The sequence below is a fragment of the Choloepus didactylus genome, chromosome 9 (genome assembly GCF_015220235.1).
Source record: "Choloepus didactylus isolate mChoDid1 chromosome 9, mChoDid1.pri, whole genome shotgun sequence".
Lineage (NCBI taxonomy): Eukaryota > Metazoa > Chordata > Mammalia > Pilosa > Megalonychidae > Choloepus > Choloepus didactylus.
In genome coordinates this window covers 110,674,974-110,698,017 of record NC_051315.1, presented here as the reverse complement: position 1 = coordinate 110,698,017, position 23,044 = coordinate 110,674,974, and the positions used below count along the sequence as shown (strand labels likewise).

Below are 23,044 nucleotides of genomic sequence, written 5' to 3'. Positions count from 1 at the left end.
TGCTTCTGCTTCGGGTGATTCTGGTGTGCGTGAGTGTCTCCGGGCGTCTTTGTGTCTGGTTTTCTACGCATGAGTGTGTGTGACTCCCGAGTGTCTGGGCTGGAGTTTGTGCAGCGTTTGGGAGGGGGCTTTCTTTTCTTGCCAACGGGGGTCCTGGATAGGAGTGAGGGGAAGAGTGGTGTGTACGCGTGTGTGTGCGCGTGTGCGTGTGTGTCTCGGGCTTGAGGCTGGCTGCTGACGGAACAGGGTGTGAAATCACCGAGTTCCTCTGGGCGGGGGGAAGTTCTTCACTCCTGAGTCAGCCCTTTGGCCCTGAGCCACACGGCGCTCACTTTTTCCTTTCAGAGAAAGTGTTGCTCATGGGGTCCCCAGAGCTGTCTGCGGACTGCAGGACACGGGAGACACCTCTCCCTGATGGAACCCTCTGCTTTTGCGTTCACGATCCCTGATCTGCTTCCCGTACCGACCTGGTTCCTGAACGCCCCACTTCGGCACCCCCAGGGGCCCCAGCACTGGGAGGGAAAGTGTGTGCTCCTCATCCCTGGGTCTGCTGGCTTTGCCGAGCCCCACCTTGGAGCAATGGGGATCCCGGATGCCTGCTGTGAATCTGCCTTCCTCTGGAGGTTTCCCGGGTGTGGGCTGAGCTTGCTGGTGGCCAGTGCAGGGGTTGGGGAGGAGTGAGCAGGGCTGGGGGAGGAGCTGGGAGGCCTCTAGAAATGTGGTGGTGGGCGGGATGAATGGCATTGTATTTGTGAATGGTTTCAGAAAATTCTTTGTGTTGAGCAAGAGGCAAACTCAGAAGTGGGGGCACAGAGGCTAATTTGCCTTAGAGAATCCCAGCTTGGCCTTCAGCCTCCTTGCTCCACCCCCAATCCCCTGTTAAGGGCACAGTGAACCCGTCGCTGCACCCCTCCTGCATCCCCACACTTACACCCCCGTGTGAGGTCAAGGTGATGGCTCTCTCTCCTGGGGTCCTGCCTGAGCTAGCGAGGGACTGTCCGGAATCAGGGAGCAGGGGCGGGTGGGGGAGGGGACCAGTTATGCTTTGCCTAGTGTCACTGAAGGGTTAATGAGGCTGATAATAGTGAGGCTTATGGCTCCCAGCAGTTGGACTCTCACCATATCTTGGGCCTGGGTCTCAGCATGTGGCATGTGTCAACCTGTAACGTTGTATGTCCAATGAATATTGGCAATTCCATACATGGTTCAACCTAATTCTGTGATTATCTCCATTTTACAGATAAGGAAACTGAGGCCCAGAGAGTAATTCAAGGGTCTGTGGTCAAGTAGCTAATAAAATGCCAGAGCCAGGCTTTGAACTGGGGCACTTTGACCCCTGGGCACCCTGCTGCTTGGCCCTGAGGCTGTGGGTTGGTGAGGGTTCTGCCCCAAAGCCTGGGGAGGGTCCTTGGCCTCATTCTTTCAGGGTGGTGTTTGAGGGGGAAAGATTTTAGGACCCAGGGGATGGAAGGGCTTGGCTCCTTTCCTTCCGCCTCCCACTGACTGTGCTGTCTGCTGCCTCCCCCTTGGCTCTTTCCCCAGCAGAGGTGGTGGGGCACACCCAGGGGCCGCTGGACGGGAGCCTGTATGCCAAGGTGAAGAAGAAGGATTCGCTGCACGGCAGCTCCGGCGCCGTCAACGCCCCGCGCCCCGCCCTCTCGGCCACCCCCAACCACGTGGAGCACACGCTGTCCGTGAGCAGTGACTCGGGCAACTCCACAGCCTCCACCAAGACGGACAAGACGGATGAGCCTGTCCCGGGCCCCTCCAGCACCTCTGCTTCCCTGAGTCCTGAGGAGAGGCGAGAGCTGGACCGCCTGCTCAGCGGCTTTGGCTTAGAGCGCGACAAGCAAGGCCCCATGTATCACACCCAGCACCTCAGGTCCCGCCAGGCCGGGGGCCCTGCTGTAACCCCCTCTGGCCGCCACGTTGTCCCAGCCCAGGTTCACGTCAACGGTGGAGCCTTGACCTCTGAGCGGGAGACGGACATCCTGGACGATGAGCTGCCCAACCAGGATGGGCACAGCGCGGGCAGCCTGGGCACACTGTCATCCCTGAATGGGGTCACCACCAGCGACGGGGGCTACCCAGAGGCCCTGTCCTCACTGACCAATGGTCTGGACAAGCCCTACCCAGTGGAACCGATGGTCAATGGCGGCGGCTACCCCTACGAGTCTGCCAGCCGGGCAGTCCCTGCCCAAGCAGGCCACGTGGCCCCCATGCGGCCCTCCTGCTCTGCCCAGGAGGGTTTAGCTGGGTACCAGCGGGAGGGGCCCCATCCAGCCTGGCCTCAGCCAGTGACCACCTCCCACTACGGCCATGACCCCAGTGCCATGTTCCGCTCCCAGTCCTTTCCTGAAGCTGAGCCCCAGCTGCCCCCAGCTCCAGCCCGGGGTGGAAGCAGCCGGGAGGCCGTGCAGAGGGGGCTGCATTCATGGCAGCAGCAGCAGCAGCCTCGCCCACCTCCTCGCCAGCAGGAAAGAGTCCACATGGAGAGTCTTGGGCCCAGCAAGCCCAGCCCCCAGCCATTGGCAGAGACACCAGTCCCCCGTGTCCCTGAGTTCCTGAGGGCAGCCTCCCGGCAGGAGATTGAGCAGTCCATTGAAGCCCTCAACATGCTGATGTTGGATCTGGAGCCTGTCTCTGCCGCTGCGCCCCTGCACAAGTCCCAGAGCGTCCCAGGGGCCTGGCCAGGGGCATCCCCACTCTCTGCCCAGCCCCTCTCCGGAACCTCCCACCAATCCCAGCCACTGACCCAGTCCAGATCCGGCTACATCCCCAGTGGGCCTTGCTTGGGGACCCCCGAGCCAGCCCCACGTGCCTCCCTGGAGTCCATCCCATCTGGCAGGCCTTACTCGCCTTATGATTATCAGCTACGTCCGGCTGGACCCAACCAGAATTTCCGCCCGAAGAGCCCAGCCTCCTCCTCTTCCTCATCTGCCTTCCTTCCAACAACCCAGAGTCCTCCAGGGCTTCAGCAGCCTCCGGCCTCTCTGCCTGGCCTCACCTCTCAGCCTCAGCTCCCAGCAAAGGAGGTGACTTCAGACCCATCCCGAACTCCGGAGGAGGAGCCTCTGAACCTGGAAGGGCTGGTGGCCCACCGGGTAGCAGGTAAGAGCTTCAGGGACTGTGAGTCCTGGGTAGTTCCTCCTTACTCCCTCTGCCTCCTTCCCTCTTGGGTCTTGGTTGGTCTTGGTTGGTCTTGGGTGGTCTTGCTGGGGGAAGGTGCGGACATGGCAATCACCTTGGGAGGTGCTGCTTTGGCCTGGGGAAGAGGCTGTCAGGAAACCTGCCCACTGGCCACCCCTTCCTGCATGCATGTTGTCTGCTGGGCAGCAGGCTGGCACTGAGACTCTGAGATGATGTCCCTTGGTTCCTGCCCTCTAGGAGCTTCTAGTCTGGTCAGGGGACAGGCACACAGACAGAGACTTTAACAGAGTGCAATGTGTGTGTGACAGGTATGGGCTCCAAGGGCCCAGAGCCCAGGGGAAAGGAAGGCTTACCAAGCAGGGCAGTCCAGGGACACTTCCTGGAAATGGTGACTTTGGGACTAGAGCACAGATTTTCTGGACTGAGAGGAGATGATTCCTGTGACTCCTTGCAGTGCCTTCTGTTCTCAGACTTCACTTCCTTGAGGAAGACGTGGAGAAGGACAGAGGGAGGGCTCCGTAGACTCTCATTCCTTCTTGAGCCCTCCAGGGGCTGTAGCGAAGCCTGAGAGAGTCCTTGGACTCTAGCTGCCCATTCAGCCCCAGTGGGGCCTTTCAGGATGTTTCTCTGTGGGAGGGGAGGGAGGGCAAGCTCTCCCTTCTTGGTCAGGTCTCCTCTTAGCCCTTGTTTTAGGACCAGCTCTGTTTGGGAAGCAGGTGCTAAGAAAGCTCTATTTCTCTATCAGGCTTATTTTCTGGAGGGAGGAGTGAGAGAGAGTGGGACAACCAGAAGAGCTTATTGGGGAGCTCAAGGCAAGAAAGCCCTAGCAGGGCAGAGTGTCCAGGACCACATTTGGAAGGACAGCTGTGGGGTACCTTTCCTCCTGCTGACCTAAGCCCATGGCCATTCCCCGGGGGGCAGGCAAACTGGGTGAGAAACCCCTCTGGGCTGGGTTTTTTGTGAATGTGAAGCCCAGACCAGGGAGGCCCACGAGACCGTGGGGTCAGGTGGGCCTGCACCAAGCCCTTCAGCTGACGGCAAGGTTGGAGCTCAGGGAGAAGAAAAGGAGCCTGGGCAGCTGGCTCTGCTCTCCACCCCTTTTCCTAAATTTAGGGGAATCTGAGTCACCATGCCAGCTGCAGGGAGGGAAGGAGATGCCCTCCCTGGGGATGGACGGTGGGTTTGGGGAAGCAGCTGAGGGACAGATCAGCTGACTCTTGGGTCAGGTCCAAGGGTATGCAGAGCAGGACGCCCACGTCCAGTCCTCCCTCCTCTGGCACTTGTGGAGAGAGATTTAGAGCACCAGCAGGCCTGCCTTGGAGTTCCCAGTTCCCCAGATCACTGCGGACCATAGTGTGCTCAGGCTCCAAGGACTGTGGGGCCTCCCAGTGGTTTGCTGCCCAGCCTCACCTTTTCTTTTCCTTCTGGGCAATGGGCATTGTTACAGAGCCACCAAGACCTCAGGCCAGTCACTTTCCTTAGAGTCTGTCTGCCCAATCCCCTGCCTCCAGGCTGCATGGGCTTTTCCCCACTTCAGACCAGCAGTAGCCTCGCAGATCCTTGAAGGCCCTCAGTGATGGCAGCAGCCCCAGGGCCTAGCCCTAGAGTCACATGGTTTCATTGGAACCATCCCTAGAAGGTTACCTGGTCAAAGGAATAGAGAAGAGGGAATATCCTCTCTTTTTAGCCCAAACATCAGGGATCAGACATTTGCCACCCTGAAAAGTCTGACCCACTCTTGATCTGGCCTGGGATTGCCCATTGGGTGGGTGGAGAGGAACCTCATGAGGTCAGGGGCTCGTCAGGGCCTCTCAGAGCTCCCAAGAGGGCAGAGCCTTGAGGTCATCCTGGAGTAGCCGAGGGGTCCTTCACATGTTAGGCAGAAAGAGCAGAGTGGATTCTGAGGTGATGGCAGGGCTGGGTTCATGGCACTAAAAATCACCTTCTGAGTGTGTTCAGGAACCTCAAGGTTGGATGTGGATGGGATGAGGTTTTCTTGCCCCAGGAGTCAGACCTGTTAGGAGTGGCTCTAAGTAGTTGATATCTCATTGCCATGAACCTCCTTTCTCCTCACAGTCCCCACATACCTCAACCTCTGCCTCTCACCTGGGGACACAGGGACCTCCACAGGAGGCTGTTTTACCTCCACCCTCCCCTGTACCTCTGGGGATGTGCGGAACACTTGAATAGCGAGGCTTTTTCCAATGGAGGGCTGGAGCCAGCTCCTACTGGCTTGCAAGAGGAGACTGCTAAATATTTAGGAAATCTGAAAGCCAGTTTGAAACTATTGGTAGCTTGAAATTGTCCGTAGTGGGAATATTCATACCATGGAAATTGGCAGTCAAGTCTTCACACCCTTAGAGAGCTCATCTAGCAGCACATCGTTGCTTTTATCTGAGAATCAAAACACACACTGGGTAGCTCTGTGGCCCTAGGGATGAAATGTTCCCTGGGGTGGCCCAGGTGGGACTGCCGCCTTCTCTCTTCCCCCACTTCCAGGCCCCTGAGACAAGGTCCCCCTTTCCTTCCTGGTTTTCTTGAGGGAAGAGGAATGGGGTTATCCAAATTCCCTGGGAGTTTAGTTCCCCACCCAGTATTTTACAGAATTGGGGTGGTGGCTTGAGGAACAGTGACCTCTTTAGTCTACTGATGGGCAGGACCCAGGGGGCTTCTCACTGGGGAGCAGTATGAATTTCCTCCTCCTCCAGGACCCTTCTTATAGCTGTCCTGGAGCTTGCTCATGAGGATGTCATAACCCTAATGGCCCCTGGAAGGATGTCCATCTTGTAGTGGCTCTCTCCTCAGGCTCCTGTCCTAACAGCTTCTGAGGTATGGACTGATAATCTCTATATCCTCTAGCCTCTCAGGCTTTGGCTACCAAGAAGTCCGAGGGAGGGAGGGATATTGTTGGCACACAATGTTTCTAGGTCCCAGCCTTGCTACCATCTCCTCCAGTAACTGAGAGTCACCCAATCAGGAGAAGGAATAGGATATATAGAGGGGGCAGTTATATTTGGTCCCTGGGGCTATAAAGTTTCCTCTTTGGCCTATGCCCTGTCATGAACGGAATTTTTTATGTCAACAGTTCTTGCTTGCACAACTTTCTCGGTAACTCTTCACGGTGTTGGCAGTGGTTTTGTAGGTAAAGTAGCAGAGGCAGAGCCAAGGCATAGAAGAGTCTGGAAGCCAGTGAGGATAGACTCCAACACCACCTCTTTCTGCTCATTCTACATTCTGCTGCAAGAAGCTGAAGTACAAGCTTCGCTCTGAGTAACCCAAGAGGCTTAGATCTGAGGGAGAACCTCTTCATGGCCATGAACTTATCTGGTTTCTCCTGGCTTTTCTCCCTCAGGTCTGCCTTTTCCTCCTTTGGCTGTTCTCCACACCTCAGCACCATGTTCTGGTTCATTCCACTTTGATCCAGCCACCTGTTATGTCTTACTTCAGCTAAGATCTCAGAGAATGTAGGGGCAGTTTCCTTAACTTGATAAAGGGTAGGTGCTAGAAACATAGAGCACATATTGAACTTTCTTGAGAAACATTAGAAATGTTCCTTTTATAATCAGGGACAAGATAAGGATGCTGGTTATCACCTCTCTCATTCAACAGTGGATTAGTTATCCTAGTGAATGCAATAAGTCAAGAAAGAGAAATAAGAACCAGAGTTGGTGAAGCCAATCAAGTTATCTTATGTTCCTGACTCTGTGACTGGCCTGATCTCAGACGTCTTTAGAGGTAGAGATTTCAGTGCATAATGGGAATCACATGTGGATCTTATCCTTAAGGAATCTAAGAGTTTAGGAGAGGGAAAAAAGAACTGGAACTTTAACATGAAGTCATTTGTAATAAGAGAGGAATGGAGAAAGTTCTGTGTGAATAAAGAGAAGGGAGAGATCACTATCAATTAGATTGGGGAGGCTCTGTGTTGAGTGTGACTTTTAAACTGAACTTTGAAAGATGGGCAGGATTTTGAAAGTGGGTGGGATCATTGGAGAGAGAAGGTTCATAGTGAAGAGTTATATGAAGACAGGAAAGCCAAGGAAATATTTGAAGAAGGGTGAATAGACTAAGTGCATTCAGGGTGTGTGACGGAGAGTCAGGAAGGGTAGCCTGGGGCATGCCTCTGGATGACATTAAACACCAGACTGAAGAGCTGGAATCTTACCTAGAAACAGAGTTGGAAGCCATGACTGTGCTTTAGTGAAGGGAATGTGCCATAATCAGAGCTGTAGTTTAGAAAAATGTGTCCAAAGACAGGAGGGGAGGAAAACGGCAGAGACTGGGAGCAGGGAGATGCTGGGAAGTTATGAGATAGGCTATGTGGTGGGGGGCTGGATTAGGGTTCTGACCATGGGAATGGAAAAGAAGAAATGGATGCCAGGCATACCAATATGCTTACAGATTGATGGGATGTAATGGATGAGGGAGAGGAAGACATCAAAGATGATTCTGAGGCCCTATGACTAAAAACAAAATGGTGTTTCATTAACAGGTTGGAAGTCAGGGCGAAGAGCTGGTTTGGTGTAAGATGAACTCAGTGTTAGATATAATAAGTTTGAGGTGACAATGGAGCCTCTAGGTAAAGATGAGTAGAAGGCAGTTGAGCATCTGGAATTGGAACTTGAGAGACTGGAAAAAGCTATAGACTTTGGAGTCATCGTCCCAGAGGTGAAGATTCATGCTTTGGATGTGGATGTGATCAGCGGACATGAGGAGAAAGGAACTTAGGATAAAACAGCTATGAGGGGAAGTGGAGGCCATAAAGGGACTGAGAATGAATGTTTAGAGCACTGGAAGGAGACCCAAGATGGTACTTAATCACCAAATCAAGATAGTGAAGGATTTTGAGGAGAGGGGGTGTGGGGTTAGCAATGTCACTGTGGAAAGGTCATGAGGAAGAGAATGGAGAAAAATTCATTGGATTTGCCAACTAGGTGGACCCTGATGATTTTCAGAAGCATATTTTCAGTAGAGTGGTGGTGAGACAAGCCAGACTCCAGGCACTGAGGAGTGAGTGGCGAGGAAGTGAAGACAGCACATCAACTACTCTTTTGAGTGGTTTTATGATAAAGGGGAGAGAATGGTATCTAAAGAGGGTAGCAGGGTATTGGAGACTTGTTTTGTAAATAGAGGAGTCATGAGAATCTTTTTAGTTAAAGGAGGAGAGGAAAAGCTTGAATATGGGGGGAGGAGGGAGAAGAAAAAGATATAAGGGAAAGAAAGCAATAGATAGAATAAGGTGTTTTAGGAGTTCAAGGGGATGATTTAGGCTCATCTAGGAGGTGAGACACCGCTTCATGATATAAGAATAAAGGATAGATAAACATAAAAAAAAATTAGTGTCAAGATTTGACAGATTGAGTTGAGACCCCATTTTTTTTTTTTAAATTTCATCATGGAAATAGGAGATGGGATCAAGGCCCATTCAATCATTCATTCAACATGGGTTCCTCATCTATGCTACATGGTGGTTTAGGTGCTGGGGAAATGGTGGCAAACAAGACAGATAAAAACCCTTGCCCACAGGGAGCTTCCATTTTAGTTGGAGGGCGATAAACAATATAAGTAAATAAAATACGTTTATGTCAGGTGGCTGATAAGTGCCATGGAGAAAAAAATGAAGTAGTGAAATGCCAGTGAGGGGTAGAGGGTGGGTGTGTGGTTGTACTTTGCAGAGGCCGGTTGGGGAGGCTTCCCTGGGTGGTGGGGGAATGCACCATATGGAGCAGCAAGTACAGAGTCCCTGAGGCCAGAGGGTGCCCGCTGTGGTTGGAGAAGAGGGATTAAGGGAGAGTAATGAGACACGAAGTCAGTGAGTGGTGAGATGGGGCCAGCTTGCAGTGGATTTTGTAGGTGAGCGTAAGAACTTTGGCTTCTACTCCGCATGGCATGAGAAGCGTTTGGAAGGATTTGAGCAGAAGAGTGAAGTCATCTGACTTACTCTAAAAGGATCAATGAGGCGAGGATGGAAGGAGGGAGACTAGTTAGCAGGCTGCTGCTATTCATCAGGGTGGTAGCAGTGGAGCTGGTGAGAAGTGCTCAGTTCAGAGACACATTTTGAAGGTGGCATCAACAGGATTTACATTTGTACTAGACATAGGATGTGAGGGAAAGAGAAAAGTCAAGGACTAATCTATGCTTTTGAAATATGCTTTGGCCCAAGCAACTAAAGGATAGATAAGACTGAAAAGAGCAGGTGGAGAGGGACTATCAGAAGTGTGATTTTGTACATAGTAGGTTTGAGATGCCTGTGAGACTTCCTAGATGGTTGGATACATGAGTTAGGAGTTTAAGGGGGAAAGGTTGGAGCTCAGAAGGAAATTTAGGAGTTGTTGGCATAGGGATGTCATAGAAGGCCTGGCCCTGCGTGACATCCCCTAGGGGGTGAGTACAGATAGAGAAGAGCTCCTAGGACCATGTCCTGGGCCTCCCACCTTTAGAGGTTGGAGGCCTGAGGAGAATCCGGCAAAGGAAACTACGGTGGAACAACTTGTAAAGCAGAGGAAACCTCAATGCCAGGACAGGCAGGATTGGCTGCTGGAGGCGAATGAAAAGTTAGGACAGCCCCTGTGCTATGAAGGGGATTGGGAGTCAGCAAGGGCGAATAGAAGGGTGGCATAGCTGGTCATTGGAGAGGACCTTGGAGGTTCTCCCAAGGACTTTCTCTGGTCGTGACAGGGGCTGCCCAGAGAAGAGGGTTATTAGGGTGGATGGGTCTGACGAGCTGAGGGATGCTAGGATGCTAGGGAGTGAGCCCTTGGGCCCAGACTGGGGAAGGTCACCGCTGAATCCAGGAAGAGGCAGGTAACCATTGTGGAGGAGGGATCTCGGGAAGGGGCTGTGAGGGTGGGGTCGCCAGAACTGAAATCTCCTGGTCCCAGGCCAGCACCTTCTTCCTCCCACTCTGGGGTTAGAAAAGAGTCAGGGTGTCCTGCTGGGCAGCGAGAGGTCCACTCATCCTTTGGAGAAGCAAGACCCTGGGCCCACTCTGTCTTCCTATCTGAACCCCTCCCCACCTCCGTCCAGTGTGTGGCCAGATCCCAGACTCAGGACACCAACTAATCTTGATTTTTCTCTTTGTTTTTGTTTTGTTTCGTCTTGTGGAATGCTTCGCCCCTGTGTCCTCCATGTGTCCCATGTTGGTCTCTGTGCTGTGGGTGGGGTGCCTGCCTTGCCTGGTGTGTCCCCCTCCCCCTTGCCCTCGTGCTGCCTCCACACCCTGCCGGCTCCCCCCGGGGTGGGCTCGGGCAGCATACAACGCCAGGCTGCAGGGCGCTGGGCACAACGTCCGCTTCTGGCACCCTCCTCTCCACCGGCTCCAAGCCTCCTCCATCTCCAGTTGGTTCCTCTCCTTCCATCTCCCTTCTCCCTCTCTAGCTCTTGGTCCTTCTCTTCAGCTCTCAGTCTCTTTCCCCTCTCCTCCCCCACATGCGATTCCTTCCAAACTCTTGCCTGCCTTCCTCCTCATCCCCTTCTCTCATTCAGGCTTCCCTCTTTTCTATTTGCTCCTTGCTTTCTCTCCTCTCCCTGTCCTGATGTTCTCTGCTCTCCGTCTCTTTCTTAGTCTCTTCCTCTCCTCCTCCTCTTCTCACATTTCCCCCCTTCTCTTTCCTTGCCCACTGCCTCGCCCTCCCTCCCTCCTCTGCATGCGCGAGTGTTCCCCTTCTGCATGAGCACCGGCCTGCTGCTTCCAGCCTCGGCCTTGCCCTCTGGGAACAGGGTTTGCAATTACTAGACCAACTTTTGGGGTTCCCCACAGAGATGCAGGCTTTTGCAATGAGGGTGCCCCTTGCCCTGCAGTGGGGACTTGGGACAGCCCAGCAGCTGGGCCACCCTGGGCAGACCACCCAGGGCACAGGGCCGGGGACTCAGGCAGGAGGCCAGGCCGAGCTCTGCCTGGGGCCGCCGGGCACAAGACATAGGGTGGGGTCAGCACCCGCTGCTCCATCCACACTTGGGTATGGCACACCCCAGAGATGGAGCAGCCCCTCTGACTCCCTCTTGATCCTAGACCCACGGCCAAGAGTCAGAAGCCCGGGGTTGTGGTCCTGGCTCTGCCTGTGACCTTTTCTGTGACCTTGGGCAAACCTCTTAATTACTCCAACTTCGATCTCCTAACCTGAAAAAGGGCGGGTTGATAAGCCCTGCCTCATGCCTTCTACAAGGCGGCTGTGACATACCCAGACATGGTGGGCTCTTCAGCAAGGGTCCAGTGACTTGATTTGAAGCTGATGTGGACCACTAACTTCTACCTGCTATTCTCTTGGACTTCCAGGCCCGTAGGCTTTTGTCACTGGAGAGAACATCATTGACCCTTTCCCCTGCTTCTCTGAGCCTGGAGGCCCCGGGGCAGGGAGGAAACGTGTGCTCAGGCTTGTTGCCCCATGCCATGTCCTGAGCAGTCCCAGGAAGAAGCTAGAGGGGCCGTGGGAGCCTACTGACTCCCAGTGGCAATCTCTGGGGCTTCCCCTGGCCCTCCTCCTTGCAGTCCATGGGTAATCCAGAGATGCTCTAGCAGCCTGCCCCCTCTCCTTCTCCTGTCTTTTCCTTCTCTCCTTTTCTCGGCCCAGTGGTGGGGAGAGCAGTGTCCAGTGGGGCCTGGGGGACTGGGGAGGCTCAGGGTGGCAGGTCTATCCCGAGGGGAGCTGGCATGGCTTGCCCTGGGGCTGCTAGTGTGATTGCCACGTGGCTTTCGGGTGCCCTGGCCCAGCAGGTGGCCTCCTGGACCCCTCGCTTCCAGAGCCCCAGGCATGCAGTTGGACACCCAGCCCTGCCGCCTGGCGCTGAGGAATCCTCTCTTTTGGAAATCGGAAGGCTGGACAGAAGAGCTGGAACTATGGGGGTAGAAGTGACCAGTCTGGGGGCGTAGGGCAGCAAGTGATGATGCCTGGCAACCGAGTATTTGTCCATGTGGTCCGGGGGTGACAGGGGAGACAGTGTATTGCCAAACTGCATGCACTGATTTGTGTTAGGGTGACAGCTCCCAGAGCTGCAGGTGTGTATGTGTGTGTATGCATGCCATGTCGGCCTGTGTGTGAGCCCTTGTGGGTGTGTGTGTGCATGCTGGTGTGTGTGTGCCCCTCTGTGTGTGTAGGGAGGGAGACAGCCGGACCAAGAGACTGAGCAAGCCCTGGGGTTGCGGGGTGGGGTTGGGGGAGCCTATTTTTATTATCAGTCAGTCCCTGGAACCGGAGCGAGGGACGTTCTCTCTCTGACATTGGCTGTCAGCTTGTGCCCAGACGTTCCAGCTTGGCCAAGGAACAATGGGGCTCTCTTCTTACCCTCCGCCATGCCCCATCACCCCTCCCTTAGTGAAAGAAAAGAGAGAGGGAACATGGCTCTCCAGGCACTCTGGGACAGAGCTGGGCTTGCCAAGGGGTTCAACAGTGAGACACTGTTTAAAGAATGTGACATGTCTCTGGCTGGCCACTGGTACCATAGGACGCTCTGTGGGGGCAGGGGCTGGCCCCTGGGAGTGGACTTTGGGGTCTTCCCTATTTTTGCAGAGGGAGGCTCTGCCCTGTAGCTTTTTAGCTCTTTGGAGGTCATTCTGCCCACCCCTCCCCTGCCTCAGGTCAGAACACGCCTCACATGTGCCAGGCAGATGGTGATGGGAAAGGGGAATTGGGAAAATGTCACTGGCAGATGTCTCTAATGCCTTTTCCAATGTCCTTTACATTTGGGATGCCCCTTGAGCAGTCTGGCCACATCCCCACAGCTGCAGCTACCACTGATGGCACCTGAAGCTGTAGGATGTTCTGGGCAGATCCAGGAGAATGTTCACTGGTTCTCTGGGAAATTCATTTCCTCAAAATGAAAGAGACCTATTTTTCAAGGGCAAACACCAACCCCCCAAACAGGAAAACTGGCTACCCCTTGAAAAGGGAAAGGGATCTACCAGAAAGCAGCTACCAGTGGAGGCGGGGGGAAGGAGAGCCGGGAACCACGACCAGCCCAATGCATTTCTTCTAACTTGGGGCTGGACTCAGTTCCAAACCCCAAGAGCTTTTCTCGAATGGGCCTCCTTTGTCACAGTTATCATTAGAAAATCAATGGCTGTGTCTGTTTCCCTCTAATGTTTTTGCCAGGAAGAAACCAACAGCAGCTCTGGACCAAGCTGCCCAGGAGGCCTTGGGGGGCAGGGGCCTGGTGAGGGCCGAGAAGCGTGGCCTTGGTGGAGGGGCTCAATAGGGGCGGGAAGTGCAGCTGCTTCTGCTTGAGCTGTGCACTCGGAAGCGGGGGTTTTGGACCGACTCTGTGAGCTGCGCAGCCTCTTGGGGCCATGCCCCGTCTTTCATCGGGTTTGATGCTCATAGCAGCCCCCTGGTTGGAAATAGTAGGACCCCCATTTTTCTATTCTGAAAATAAAGGCACACCAGGTAAGGGGCTTGTTTGCTTTCAGTGAAGCAGTTTATGTGTGGCGGAGTGACGTCAGTGCAGTTTACTGTCACCGCCCTGCGCGCTTCCTCCTGGCTGGAGCTGGCAGGGCCGCCTCTGAATGTCAAGAGCCCAGAGTGGAGCCTCCACATCCCCCCAGCGTCTTCTGCATTTAATGTCCAAAGGCCTTGCTGGTCCTGCTGCTCGGCTGAAGGGGCCCCTCTGGGACCCCAAATTATGGCAGAGTCTGAGTGCGTGTCTCAGGGTGACTGCACGTGCGTGCATGTGTGTCTGGACTTGGCGGCTGGAAGCCTGTTGTTTGCAACAAGCTGAAGGAAGGCTCTGCAGCATACGCTTTTCACAGCAGTCTTCTTGGCTATGCTGGGCGGGCGCTGGGGGTGCTGGGCGGTCGCCGGGGCATGCGGACCCCACTGTGGATGATTGAAGATTGTCTGGTAGGAATGAGGATGGTTTCTGCTTGGCTGCACTGGCACAGTCCTAGGGGTCAGCAGTGTGCGTGTGTGTGTGTGTGCGTGTGCACGCGTGCACGTGCGCACAAGCATGTACCATGGGACAGTGTTCCCAGACGTGCTGGTGTGAGGCTGGTGCGGCCAAGGGTCCTAGTCCCACGTGACCTCTGGTGAGGCCCTGCCCCCCACCAGGCAGCCGTCTGCCCTTCCCTGCTTCTCTTCCCCAGAAGATAATGGAGAGTCCACCCCACCCTTCAGGCTGGCCCTGGGGTGGGTCTTGGCCTCGGGGGCCGGGAGTTAGGTTTTCTAGGATTCTCTTAGGCAGCTGGATCAGGCGGTGGTTCTGTTGCTTAGCCCAGCTGTGGGAAGAGGGAGTGGGAAGGAAGGCGGCTGAGGTTAATAACATCCCCAGGCCTGTGGAATGGGAAGGGGTGTGTGTGCAGAAAAGCAGATGGAACCCATGGCTTCAGGGCTCTCTGTCCTTTCTGTTTTGCTGGGAGGGGCAGGGTGGGAGCTGCAGCCGTCTTTGGGGCAAGAAAAGAGGCTGGGTGGGTGAGTGTGTCAGGGGCCAGTGGATGGGAGGCTAGTAAGTGTTTTCAGAGGTGCACTGGATGAAAGTTGGGAACCCAGAGAAGGCCAGCAACATCCCAGGGGCCCATTGGGGCTGGGGAACCCCTAACTGGAATTACTCATTCCTTTGTTTCTCCTTGGGTGCACCATTTGCAAGATGTTGCATTCTTAGCTCTTTCCAAAAGTTCTTCCCCACGGGTTTGATGTTGCTTGTTGGTTGATGCAGTTGCCTTGGAGACTGCCTCCCCCTCCTTCCACCTTCCCTCCCTTGCCTGGAAGCTCTGGCCCTCCGCCTCCAGGGGTTGGAAGGAGTTGACATCTGTTTCTTGCATCAGCCCTTTGTGCTCTTGGCCCGGAGGCTGCATGGCAGGGAGATTCCTGGTGAAGACAGAGCCCCATCTAAGCAGATCCCCTTGCCTGCAGAAAAACCCCGTGGTGGTGGGCAGAATTGGGGTAAGGAAGGCTTGGGGGAAGTCCTGTGGAAGAAGTCTCTGAGCTAAGGTGTACCCTTCCCTGGGGGGTTCAGTCCGATGGCTCATTTCTTGCCCAACGTGCTCATTGCCCTCTATCCCTCGCCGTTCCTCCCAGGGGTGCAGGCTCGGGAGAAGCAGCCTGCAGAGCCTCCAGCCCCTCTCCGGAGACGGGCAGCCAGCGATGGACAGTATGAGAACCAATCTCCAGAACCCATGTCCCCCCGTAGTCCCGGGGTTCGCTCCCCGGTCCAGTGCGTGTCCCCGGAGCTGGCTCTCACCATCGCTCTCAATCCTGGAGGGCGTCCCAAAGAGGTCAGTCCTGGGGCTTCTTCCTGGGACCCCAGAGGGTAGTGGGGTCCTATCAGTAACCCCCCAGCAATGTTTCCCTGCCTGCACCTGCACCCACAGGTCTCTTCACTGGTGGGTGGAGTCTGGGGCCCATTTCCTTCCCCCAGTAGCTTGTATGGCCCCAATTCTTGACACTTACGTTAGTGCTAAGACTGAGTTTCCTATGTTGACTCCTAAAGAGAATGCCTCAGTAGGGTGGGAAGATCCTGGGTATGACATAAGTGGCTCCAAATTCTAAACTCCAAGCCAGATCTCACAGATGGGCAAAAAAATTTTTGAACCATTTCCAAATATAAGGGTTTTCCCAGGACATGGGATTTGGGTGCCAAAATGTTAGCATTTCTGAGACATTTCAATAGTTTGAGGCAGTGGGTCTCAAACTTTAGTGTGGTCACTGGGGAGTTGGTTAAAAATGTAGATTTCCAAGTCCACCTACAGAGATTCTGTTGTCCTAGCTCTGGAAGGGGGCTCAGGAATCTGCATTTGGAACATGCACCCTGGGTGATTCTGATACAGGTGGTCCATAGGCCACACTTGGGGAGAGATTGTATGGGTCATTCTAGGTATCAGTGGCTTTTAGACATCTTTTCTCGCCTGCCTTCTGGCAGGACCTTAGGTCCCCACCCTCAGCCCCTTCTCTTTGGCCGCCTCCCTGTTCTGACATGTTTCCAAGGCAGCTGCTCCACACTTGACCGTGGCCTTGCAAATAGCCATTTTGTCCACTCTCTCAACTGCAGGTAGTTGTTGGGGCAGCAAATGGCCAAGATCTCCCTCTAGTCTGTGTGTTTACCTTAGGGGCCGTGGGGAGTCAGGCTGGCGAAGTCATTTGTGGACTGGTCGACTCACTGTCCCCGTTTCCAGGCCATCTGAAGGGGAAACCCCTCCTTCTCAGGGCTGTGGTCACCAGCAGGTGTCCCCTTTTGCCCACCCTTTGTTCTCCTCTCCCATAGCCCCATCTTCATAGCTACAAGGAGGCCTTCGAGGAGATGGAGGGGACCTCCCCGGCCAGCCCGCCGCCCACTGGTGGTAAGAACTCCCTGCCAAACCTGTCTTTCCTGTTTCCACGTGTGGGTGGTAGATGGGGTGTGCCTGCAAAGTTATATGGGGGCCCGAATTTGCAGCTTCTCACCCCCATGGCTCATTTCACTGCAGCCCCTCTCCCGTGCTCCTTCTCTCCTGCTCACTGCAGGCCACGGCCATTTCCTTCATCCATGCTCACACATCCAGCGATGCAGCAGCCCCAGACCTGGGATCCAGACCCCTGACTACTGGGTCCCTGAGCCCCATATTATGGGAGTTCCCTAATTGTCAAGAGTGTTTTTGCATCCTACATTCAAAAGAAAATGAGGCTTTTCCCTTTCCCATTGTAAAGTGATTCTTTCTGACTTGCTGGTGTCTAAGACACCTCTTGACCTTCTTGTTTCTGGCCCCTGTCTCAGCACTGGGGCACTTTTTGCATAGCAGGTGACCTATTTAGCTTCCATAAAGAAAGGAAAAGGAAAATCCAGGGCCCTCAGTCTGATAGCATCCCCATCTCATCCATCTTTGGCCTCCAGGAGAGGATATTTAGTCAGCCTCTCCCTCATGCACTCACCAGTGCAGCAAACTCTCAAAAAGCAGAGACATTTCTGCCCAAAGGGACATCTCGAATGAACTCAGGAGTGGGGACAGTGTTCCTTTTTATAGTAGAAGACACCTTAAGAGGAACTAGAGGTGGCAGTTGTGGAGAAAGCAGTGAAGGGACAATCCAAGGTGGTGAGTGGCCCAGGGTCCATAAGACAGACCCAGGTCAGCAGAGGAGGGGGGCCTGGTGACGCTCAGGGACCATGTTGACTGGGCCTGTTGGTTGGTTGCCCCTGGAGAGACACGAGGTGGAGTGAGGAAGGAAGAATTGGAGTTGGCCTTCTCGTGGTGGCTGGCTGTCCTGCAGAGAGCAGGAATTGTACCTGCAGAACTTGTGTGGGCTGCCATCTTGGGCCTGCAGGATGATGAAGCTGTGAATGGTCGGTCCCCGGAAGCCGTGGTTCTCCCTATAGCAGGGCTGTCCAATGGATATATGACGTGGGCCACGTTTGTCATTAAAATTTTTCTGATAATCACATTAAAAAAAGATAAGAAACTGTTACAATTAATTTATAGTAATATGTTATATTTAACCCCAACATCTAGACTATTTCAGTAGGTAAATAATAAAAAAATATTAATGAGATATTTTGCATTCTTGAAAAAATATGTAAAAACAACCCTAGCAAAATTCATTTTAATGTTTTATTTAACCCAAGACATCTAAAATATCATTTAACATGCAATTGATATAAAAATATTAATGAGATATTTTGCATTTTTTGTCATACTAAGTCTTTGAAATCAGGTGTGCATTTCACACCTGCCAAGCACATCCCAATTCAGACCAGCCAGGTGGCACGGGCTCCATAGTCATGTGGGGCTCACGGCTCGCAGGTTGGACAGTGCAAGCTGGGAGCCGCTTACCCTTCTTAACCTTTGACCACCCTATGGAATCTCTCTCTCAAGTCTTACACACCTGCTCTCACTCGCTGTCTGGTCCAAACAGCCAGGTCCTCCTGGCCATTGCCATGCTTGGGTTGGAAGCCACCTGGTCAGAGTTAGCCTTGGGATTTGCCTCATGTGGCTGTTTCCATTCTCCTCTCCCTGCCCTTGGCCAGCCTTGAGTGCCCCAGGAGAAGTGGGGGAGGAGAGGGGTGAATGAGTCAGAGGTTTCATAAATGCTCAGTGTTGGGGAGAGAAGTAGGAAGGCGGAGAAATGTGGGGAATTTTTCTCTCAGGAAGCAAAAGCCTTGCCTGGGTTCAGTCGTGCCCACTCAGCTGCTTCAGCCGAAGGGCCGGAGTGCTTGGGAACTGGGGAAGGAGGAATTAGGGGGCTGGAGGTGAGTGAGTGGGAAAAAACTCAAGGAGTGAGTCCTACAGAAACCTCCCATCATCTCTTGCCCCCTCATTCTCTTCCCCATCTCACTGATCCGCCTGGGCCACTGCCACAGCTGCATTCTTGTGGGCTGGAGATGCTTCGTATCTGTTCCTGAGGGTGGGTCCCTTCCTCCATAATTGATTACATTCAGCCATCCATTCATGTGGCAAACATCAATCAGTGCCTAGTAGGTGTCTATGAGCAATACCCCGTGTTAGGTATTTGAAGGGGGGTGAAGATGGAATCTGCGTGTGTGTAGAGAGAGCAGGAGGAGAGAGAGAGACCCCGACCTAGACCCAGCCCAGACCTGGCTGGCTGTGTGTGTGTGTGCACACTCGTCATCTGTCCATTGGGCACCTAAAGATGCAGAGAGGGTGGAGTGCATGTCCCTACATCTGTTCTTCTGGGAGGTCTGTGCCCATGTGCATGTGTGTACACGCCTGCAGGTGCATGGGTAAGTTACGTACATTGCGCGCACTGAGAGATTGGCTTTTGGGAAAGTAGGAGGGGCCACATCCACTCTGTTAAGCTGCTGAGGGTGGGGCCTGCAGCCTGGGCCTTGGTTGGTGCTTGCAGCCGGGTGTCCTCAGGGACGGCAGACTTTGCAGGCTCTTGATTTCCCTGATGGGGACACAGAGCTCATTTTTTTTTTTTTTTTTTACTTCTCCTCTGAGGTGTGTTAGGGGATGTGGCGGCCGCCACTGAGAAATCTCGTGACTGTACACAACAAACGCCCTTTAGATCAGTGGAGTCTCCTTGGCGGATGGGGAGAGCCTGACAGGTTTTTTTCTGACCTTGTGTGTTATGTGACTCTTCTAACCGAGACAGGAGGAAGATGGGGTTTATGTAGGCCAAGGATTGTGGGGATCAGGCTTCTCTGTCTCAAAGAACACTGGGATTTGGGGGTACAGGGAGTCCAAAACTGGACTTTCTGGGGTTTGCAAGGAACTGGACATTTGGCTGGGGGTGGGGGGGTGCTGGCCTGGGGTCTCAGGGCTGGCATGGCTCTAGTCAATGGTCTCCTTCTCCTCCCTCTGTCCTTTACAGGTTGTGTCATCCTGATTCTCTGTTGTCTTTTGTTGCCCTCTAAGTCCATTGTTGACAGTACTACAGAGAGATGCGATCAGAGAAAGGGAGAGGAAGAGAGACGAGAGAATATTAAAAAGAAAGTCAGAAATAGCCAGAGAAACCGGGGCTATATACTGTAATCCACGGTGATGTAAAAGGACCGTAGGGAAGACTCTAGGGCCAAGGGATAGAAATAATTCTCTCCAGGTTGATCGTCGGGGCCAGGACAAGGCCGCCATTTCCTGAGCTGCTAAGAAGGGGAGAGGCAGGGAGATGAGAAGGGACAGTGGAGCCAAAGTAGCACCCCCTGGGGCTGCATGCTGGTTCCTCTGCACCGTTTGCTGCCCACCCCTCACCAGCATGCACCTTCACTTAAGGAGTCTCCTGCCCTCCTGCCCCATTCGTCTCCTGGGACACACCCTCCCCTTTGCCTCACCCCAGCGTCTCCCCTCTTCTTTCTGTACAGTGCGCTCCCCTCCAGGTCTGGCCAAGACGCCCCTGTCTGCTCTCGGACTGAAACCCCACAACCCAGCGGACATCCTGCTGCACCCCACGGGTGGTGAGTGCCTCTGGCTGGAGGGGAGGTGATGGGGGAGGCAGGTGGTGGAGGAGGAGATGAGGGCCTGGCAGGCCTGGGGCCCAGGACCCAATCAGAAAATGCTCAGAGGCTGAGGATTTGGGGGATCCTCCTGAAAACAAGGTGGCAGCCTGGCTTTGTGTCCATGCTGAGGTCAGGCCTTGGTGGGGGCTCCCTGCACAGATTAGGGGTGTAGATCCCGTTGCCGGCTTCCTGTCCATTGACTTGGGGTGGGCACCACTCCAGCTTCCCTGACTCGGTTTCCCTCAGTTTCCTCTGACCAACTCAGAGAGCTGAGTTGGTCAGCTCTCTGCCAGAAGCCTGGCTCTCCCAATCCCTGGTGTTGAGACATGTGCACACACACACACATGTTCATGTGCACACACATGCAGCCAAAGAAATGTAACCCCAGTTCCCAGCCCAGCCGGCTCTGCTCGGAGGATCCTTGTGAGGCCACAGGCCAGTCTGCTGTCATTCGGGTGCTCTTCCCTTCTGCCTCTTCTGGCTCCCCCACAGAACCCCACCTGAGGATCCTGAGACTCAGCAGCAGCCACCACTCTCTGCTGACCTCCAGGCTCTCTGTGCCTCAGGCCTCAGGCTCTGCCTGCCTGTCCAAGGCCTCTTGCCCACTGGGCCTCTGCTGGTGGCAGTGTGCCCTGCGGCTGAGGGTGGGAACCCAGGATTCTGGGACTGAGGCAGCAAGGAGGCCAGCTGTCAGGGCTGCTCCCCAGCCCTGCCTTGGGCCACACACCCTGTCCTGGTTTAAGGGGTGGGGAGGGGTGCAGAGCCGAGGGCCCTGGTGGGGAGAAGGCCCTCTTCCACAGTGGACTGCTGCCCCAGGTTCATGCCGCGACTTCCTCGTCACGCTTCCCAGTTCCTCTCCTTCCTACAGGGAAGGGGAAAGTGGTGGCATTTGAAGGCCTGGTCTTCGGATGGGTCCTTAGTGACCATTTGGAGGAGACTGAGCTCAGGAAGTTGCTCCTTAGCTCTGGTCTTAGGGCTTGGCTGGGGTTCTTGGAGTCACTTTCACTTTTTTCCCTTAGTCCCCAGAAGACTGATCCAGCCAGGTAGGAGGGGTATGGCATGCCCAGGTGACCCCAGCACACACAGGCCTGGGCACAGCCCTCTCACTCTGGAGGTGTCCGCATGGCCAGGGACACAGATCACTGGGGAGCTGAAGGGAGGCTGGGAAACCCCCCCACCCCCACCAGGCCACACACTGCTGCTCGACTCGGCCCATGCGGGCCTGGGTGCCGGGGCTGTGCAGGGGCTGCCCCATCCCAGGAGCAAGGGCCTCCTGAAACTGGGTGCCCTCACACCTCACTGCTCACCCCAGTCCCAGCCCTGGCACCCAGGAGTCCTGCACGGGGTGGTGCTTTACCCCTCACCCAGGCTGTCTGTGGAGAGTCCATTTCTGTGGGAGCCTCACCCCAGTTTTCCCACCTCCCTTTTCTCAGCTGTCTCTTTCTCACAAAGTAATCCCTGCTAACCAATCTCTCTCTGTCTCCTTTTTGCTCTTCCTCTCATTTTCCACCTGCTTCTCCTTCCTGCCTCTCCCTCCTCCCGCCTCTCTCCCATCTTCCCCCAGAAGAAGATGAGGGGAGGGTGGTTACTGAGGTTTCTGAAGGTAAGTGGGCTGCCTCCTGCTCTCTGGGCTTGGGGAATGGCTTTGCACGTGGGGCTTGATCTGGCTGGCTGGAGAGCAGCTGTCTTTTTTGACCGTGTCTTAAGTGACCAGGCATGGGGCCTCCCTGTCCCCACCCCTGGTGATGATCTGGAGCCCACCGAGGAGCTCGCAGCCCTGGCATGGGTTCTGGCCCAGCCAGTGCCCAGGCGCTTTGCTGTGTCACCCTGTCAACTGAAGGCCCCTCCCTGCCTCTTTCTCTCCCAGCAGTGCTTCTGCCAGCCTGCCTGGTGTGCAGCAAACCCCTTCGGGGGGTGAGGGGACAAGGGAACCCCACATGTAGGTAGGGGCTGACTCCACACAGATATCTTTGAGCTGCATTTCTCAGCCTCGGCACGACTGGCATTTTGGGCTGGGCAGTTCTTGGTTGTGGGGGGCTGTCCTATGCACTGTGGGATCTTCAGCAGCATCCCTAGACTCTACCCAGTAGATGCCAATGGTACCCCCCCACCCCGACTCATGACACTCAAAAATATCTCCAGATATCACCAAATATCCCCTGGAGGAAAAATTGCCCCCGGTTGAGAACCACCATCTTGACCTCTTGAAGCCCCTGCCTGGTTTTGTATCATCATAGAAGTAGGAAGTCTACTTGTCAGGATCTCAGACACCTTTGGGAATCTCAGGAAAGCTATGAAACCACCCCCTACAAAGATGCATTGGAACATCTGTGCACATAATTTTGTGAACGGTTTCAGGGAGATAGCATGTCTGTGGGTCCCAGCTTAGCCCCTGCTTCAGATGCACCCTGCACTGTGTGCCAGGGACGCGGAGAGGGGATGTAATCTGGATGAAGACCTTTGATTCACTAGGGAGAGAATTCAAATGAGGACTCAGAACGGCAAGCAAAGCTAAGGGGGTGCTGACCTGGGGGGCCTGGGTGTGGTTCTGGTCAAGTCACCTGAGGGCTCTGGGCCTCGGGGTCCCCACCTCCACCAGCAGGAGATGGATGGTGGGTGGGGGCACCGAGGTCCCTTCCAGCTCTGATGGCGCAGGTCTTCTGACTTCCTACCTGGCATCTTGGGGTCTGTGGTTCTCTGTGGACTGGTTTCTTAAAGGACTCCATCTTGCTTTCTGGGGCTTACTTCCCACTTTTCTTTGCACTTACCACCTTGATTTGCTACCAAAGTGGGCATGGCTTGTGCCCCTGTGAGTCTGCTATCCCAGGAGGCTTTGCCTGCTTCTGATCAGCCAGAGTTTGGGTAACAGCAACAGGCTGCCTGGGGGGGAGCAGCACAGGGCAGCCCCTGGCAACAGATTCCAGAACAGGGTGAACCGCAGCAGGTTCCCATCCACTGGCCATGCCCCTTCTTCTCCTCCCTGACCTCAGACTCAGGGAAAGGGCTCCCCCCTGGCTGGGCAATGCAGCTGGACAGAAATCTG

General features: G+C 54.6%; 1 protein-coding gene across 10 annotated transcripts in view; it reads left to right on the top strand.

Moving 5' to 3' along the window:
- Nucleotides 1–23,044, top strand: part of TNS1 (tensin 1) — a 225,854-nt gene that overhangs the window by 177,087 nt on the left and 25,723 nt on the right. For 5 of the 10 annotated variants that reach the window (XM_037848556.1, XM_037848564.1, XM_037848563.1 and 2 more), the window contains 6 exons: nucleotides 1,543–3,111; nucleotides 10,402–10,488; nucleotides 15,156–15,352; nucleotides 16,339–16,414; nucleotides 19,867–19,959; nucleotides 21,021–21,044. In XM_037848556.1, the coding sequence (XP_037704484.1) occupies nucleotides 1,543–3,111; nucleotides 10,402–10,488; nucleotides 15,156–15,352; nucleotides 16,339–16,414; nucleotides 19,867–19,959; nucleotides 21,021–21,044 (2,046 nt within the window). The remainder of the gene's footprint in view (nucleotides 1–1,542; nucleotides 3,112–10,401; nucleotides 10,489–15,155; nucleotides 15,353–16,338; nucleotides 16,415–19,866; nucleotides 19,960–21,020; nucleotides 21,045–23,044) is intronic. The other 5 variants (XM_037848557.1, XM_037848560.1, XM_037848559.1 and 2 more) reach the window with 5 other exon arrangements.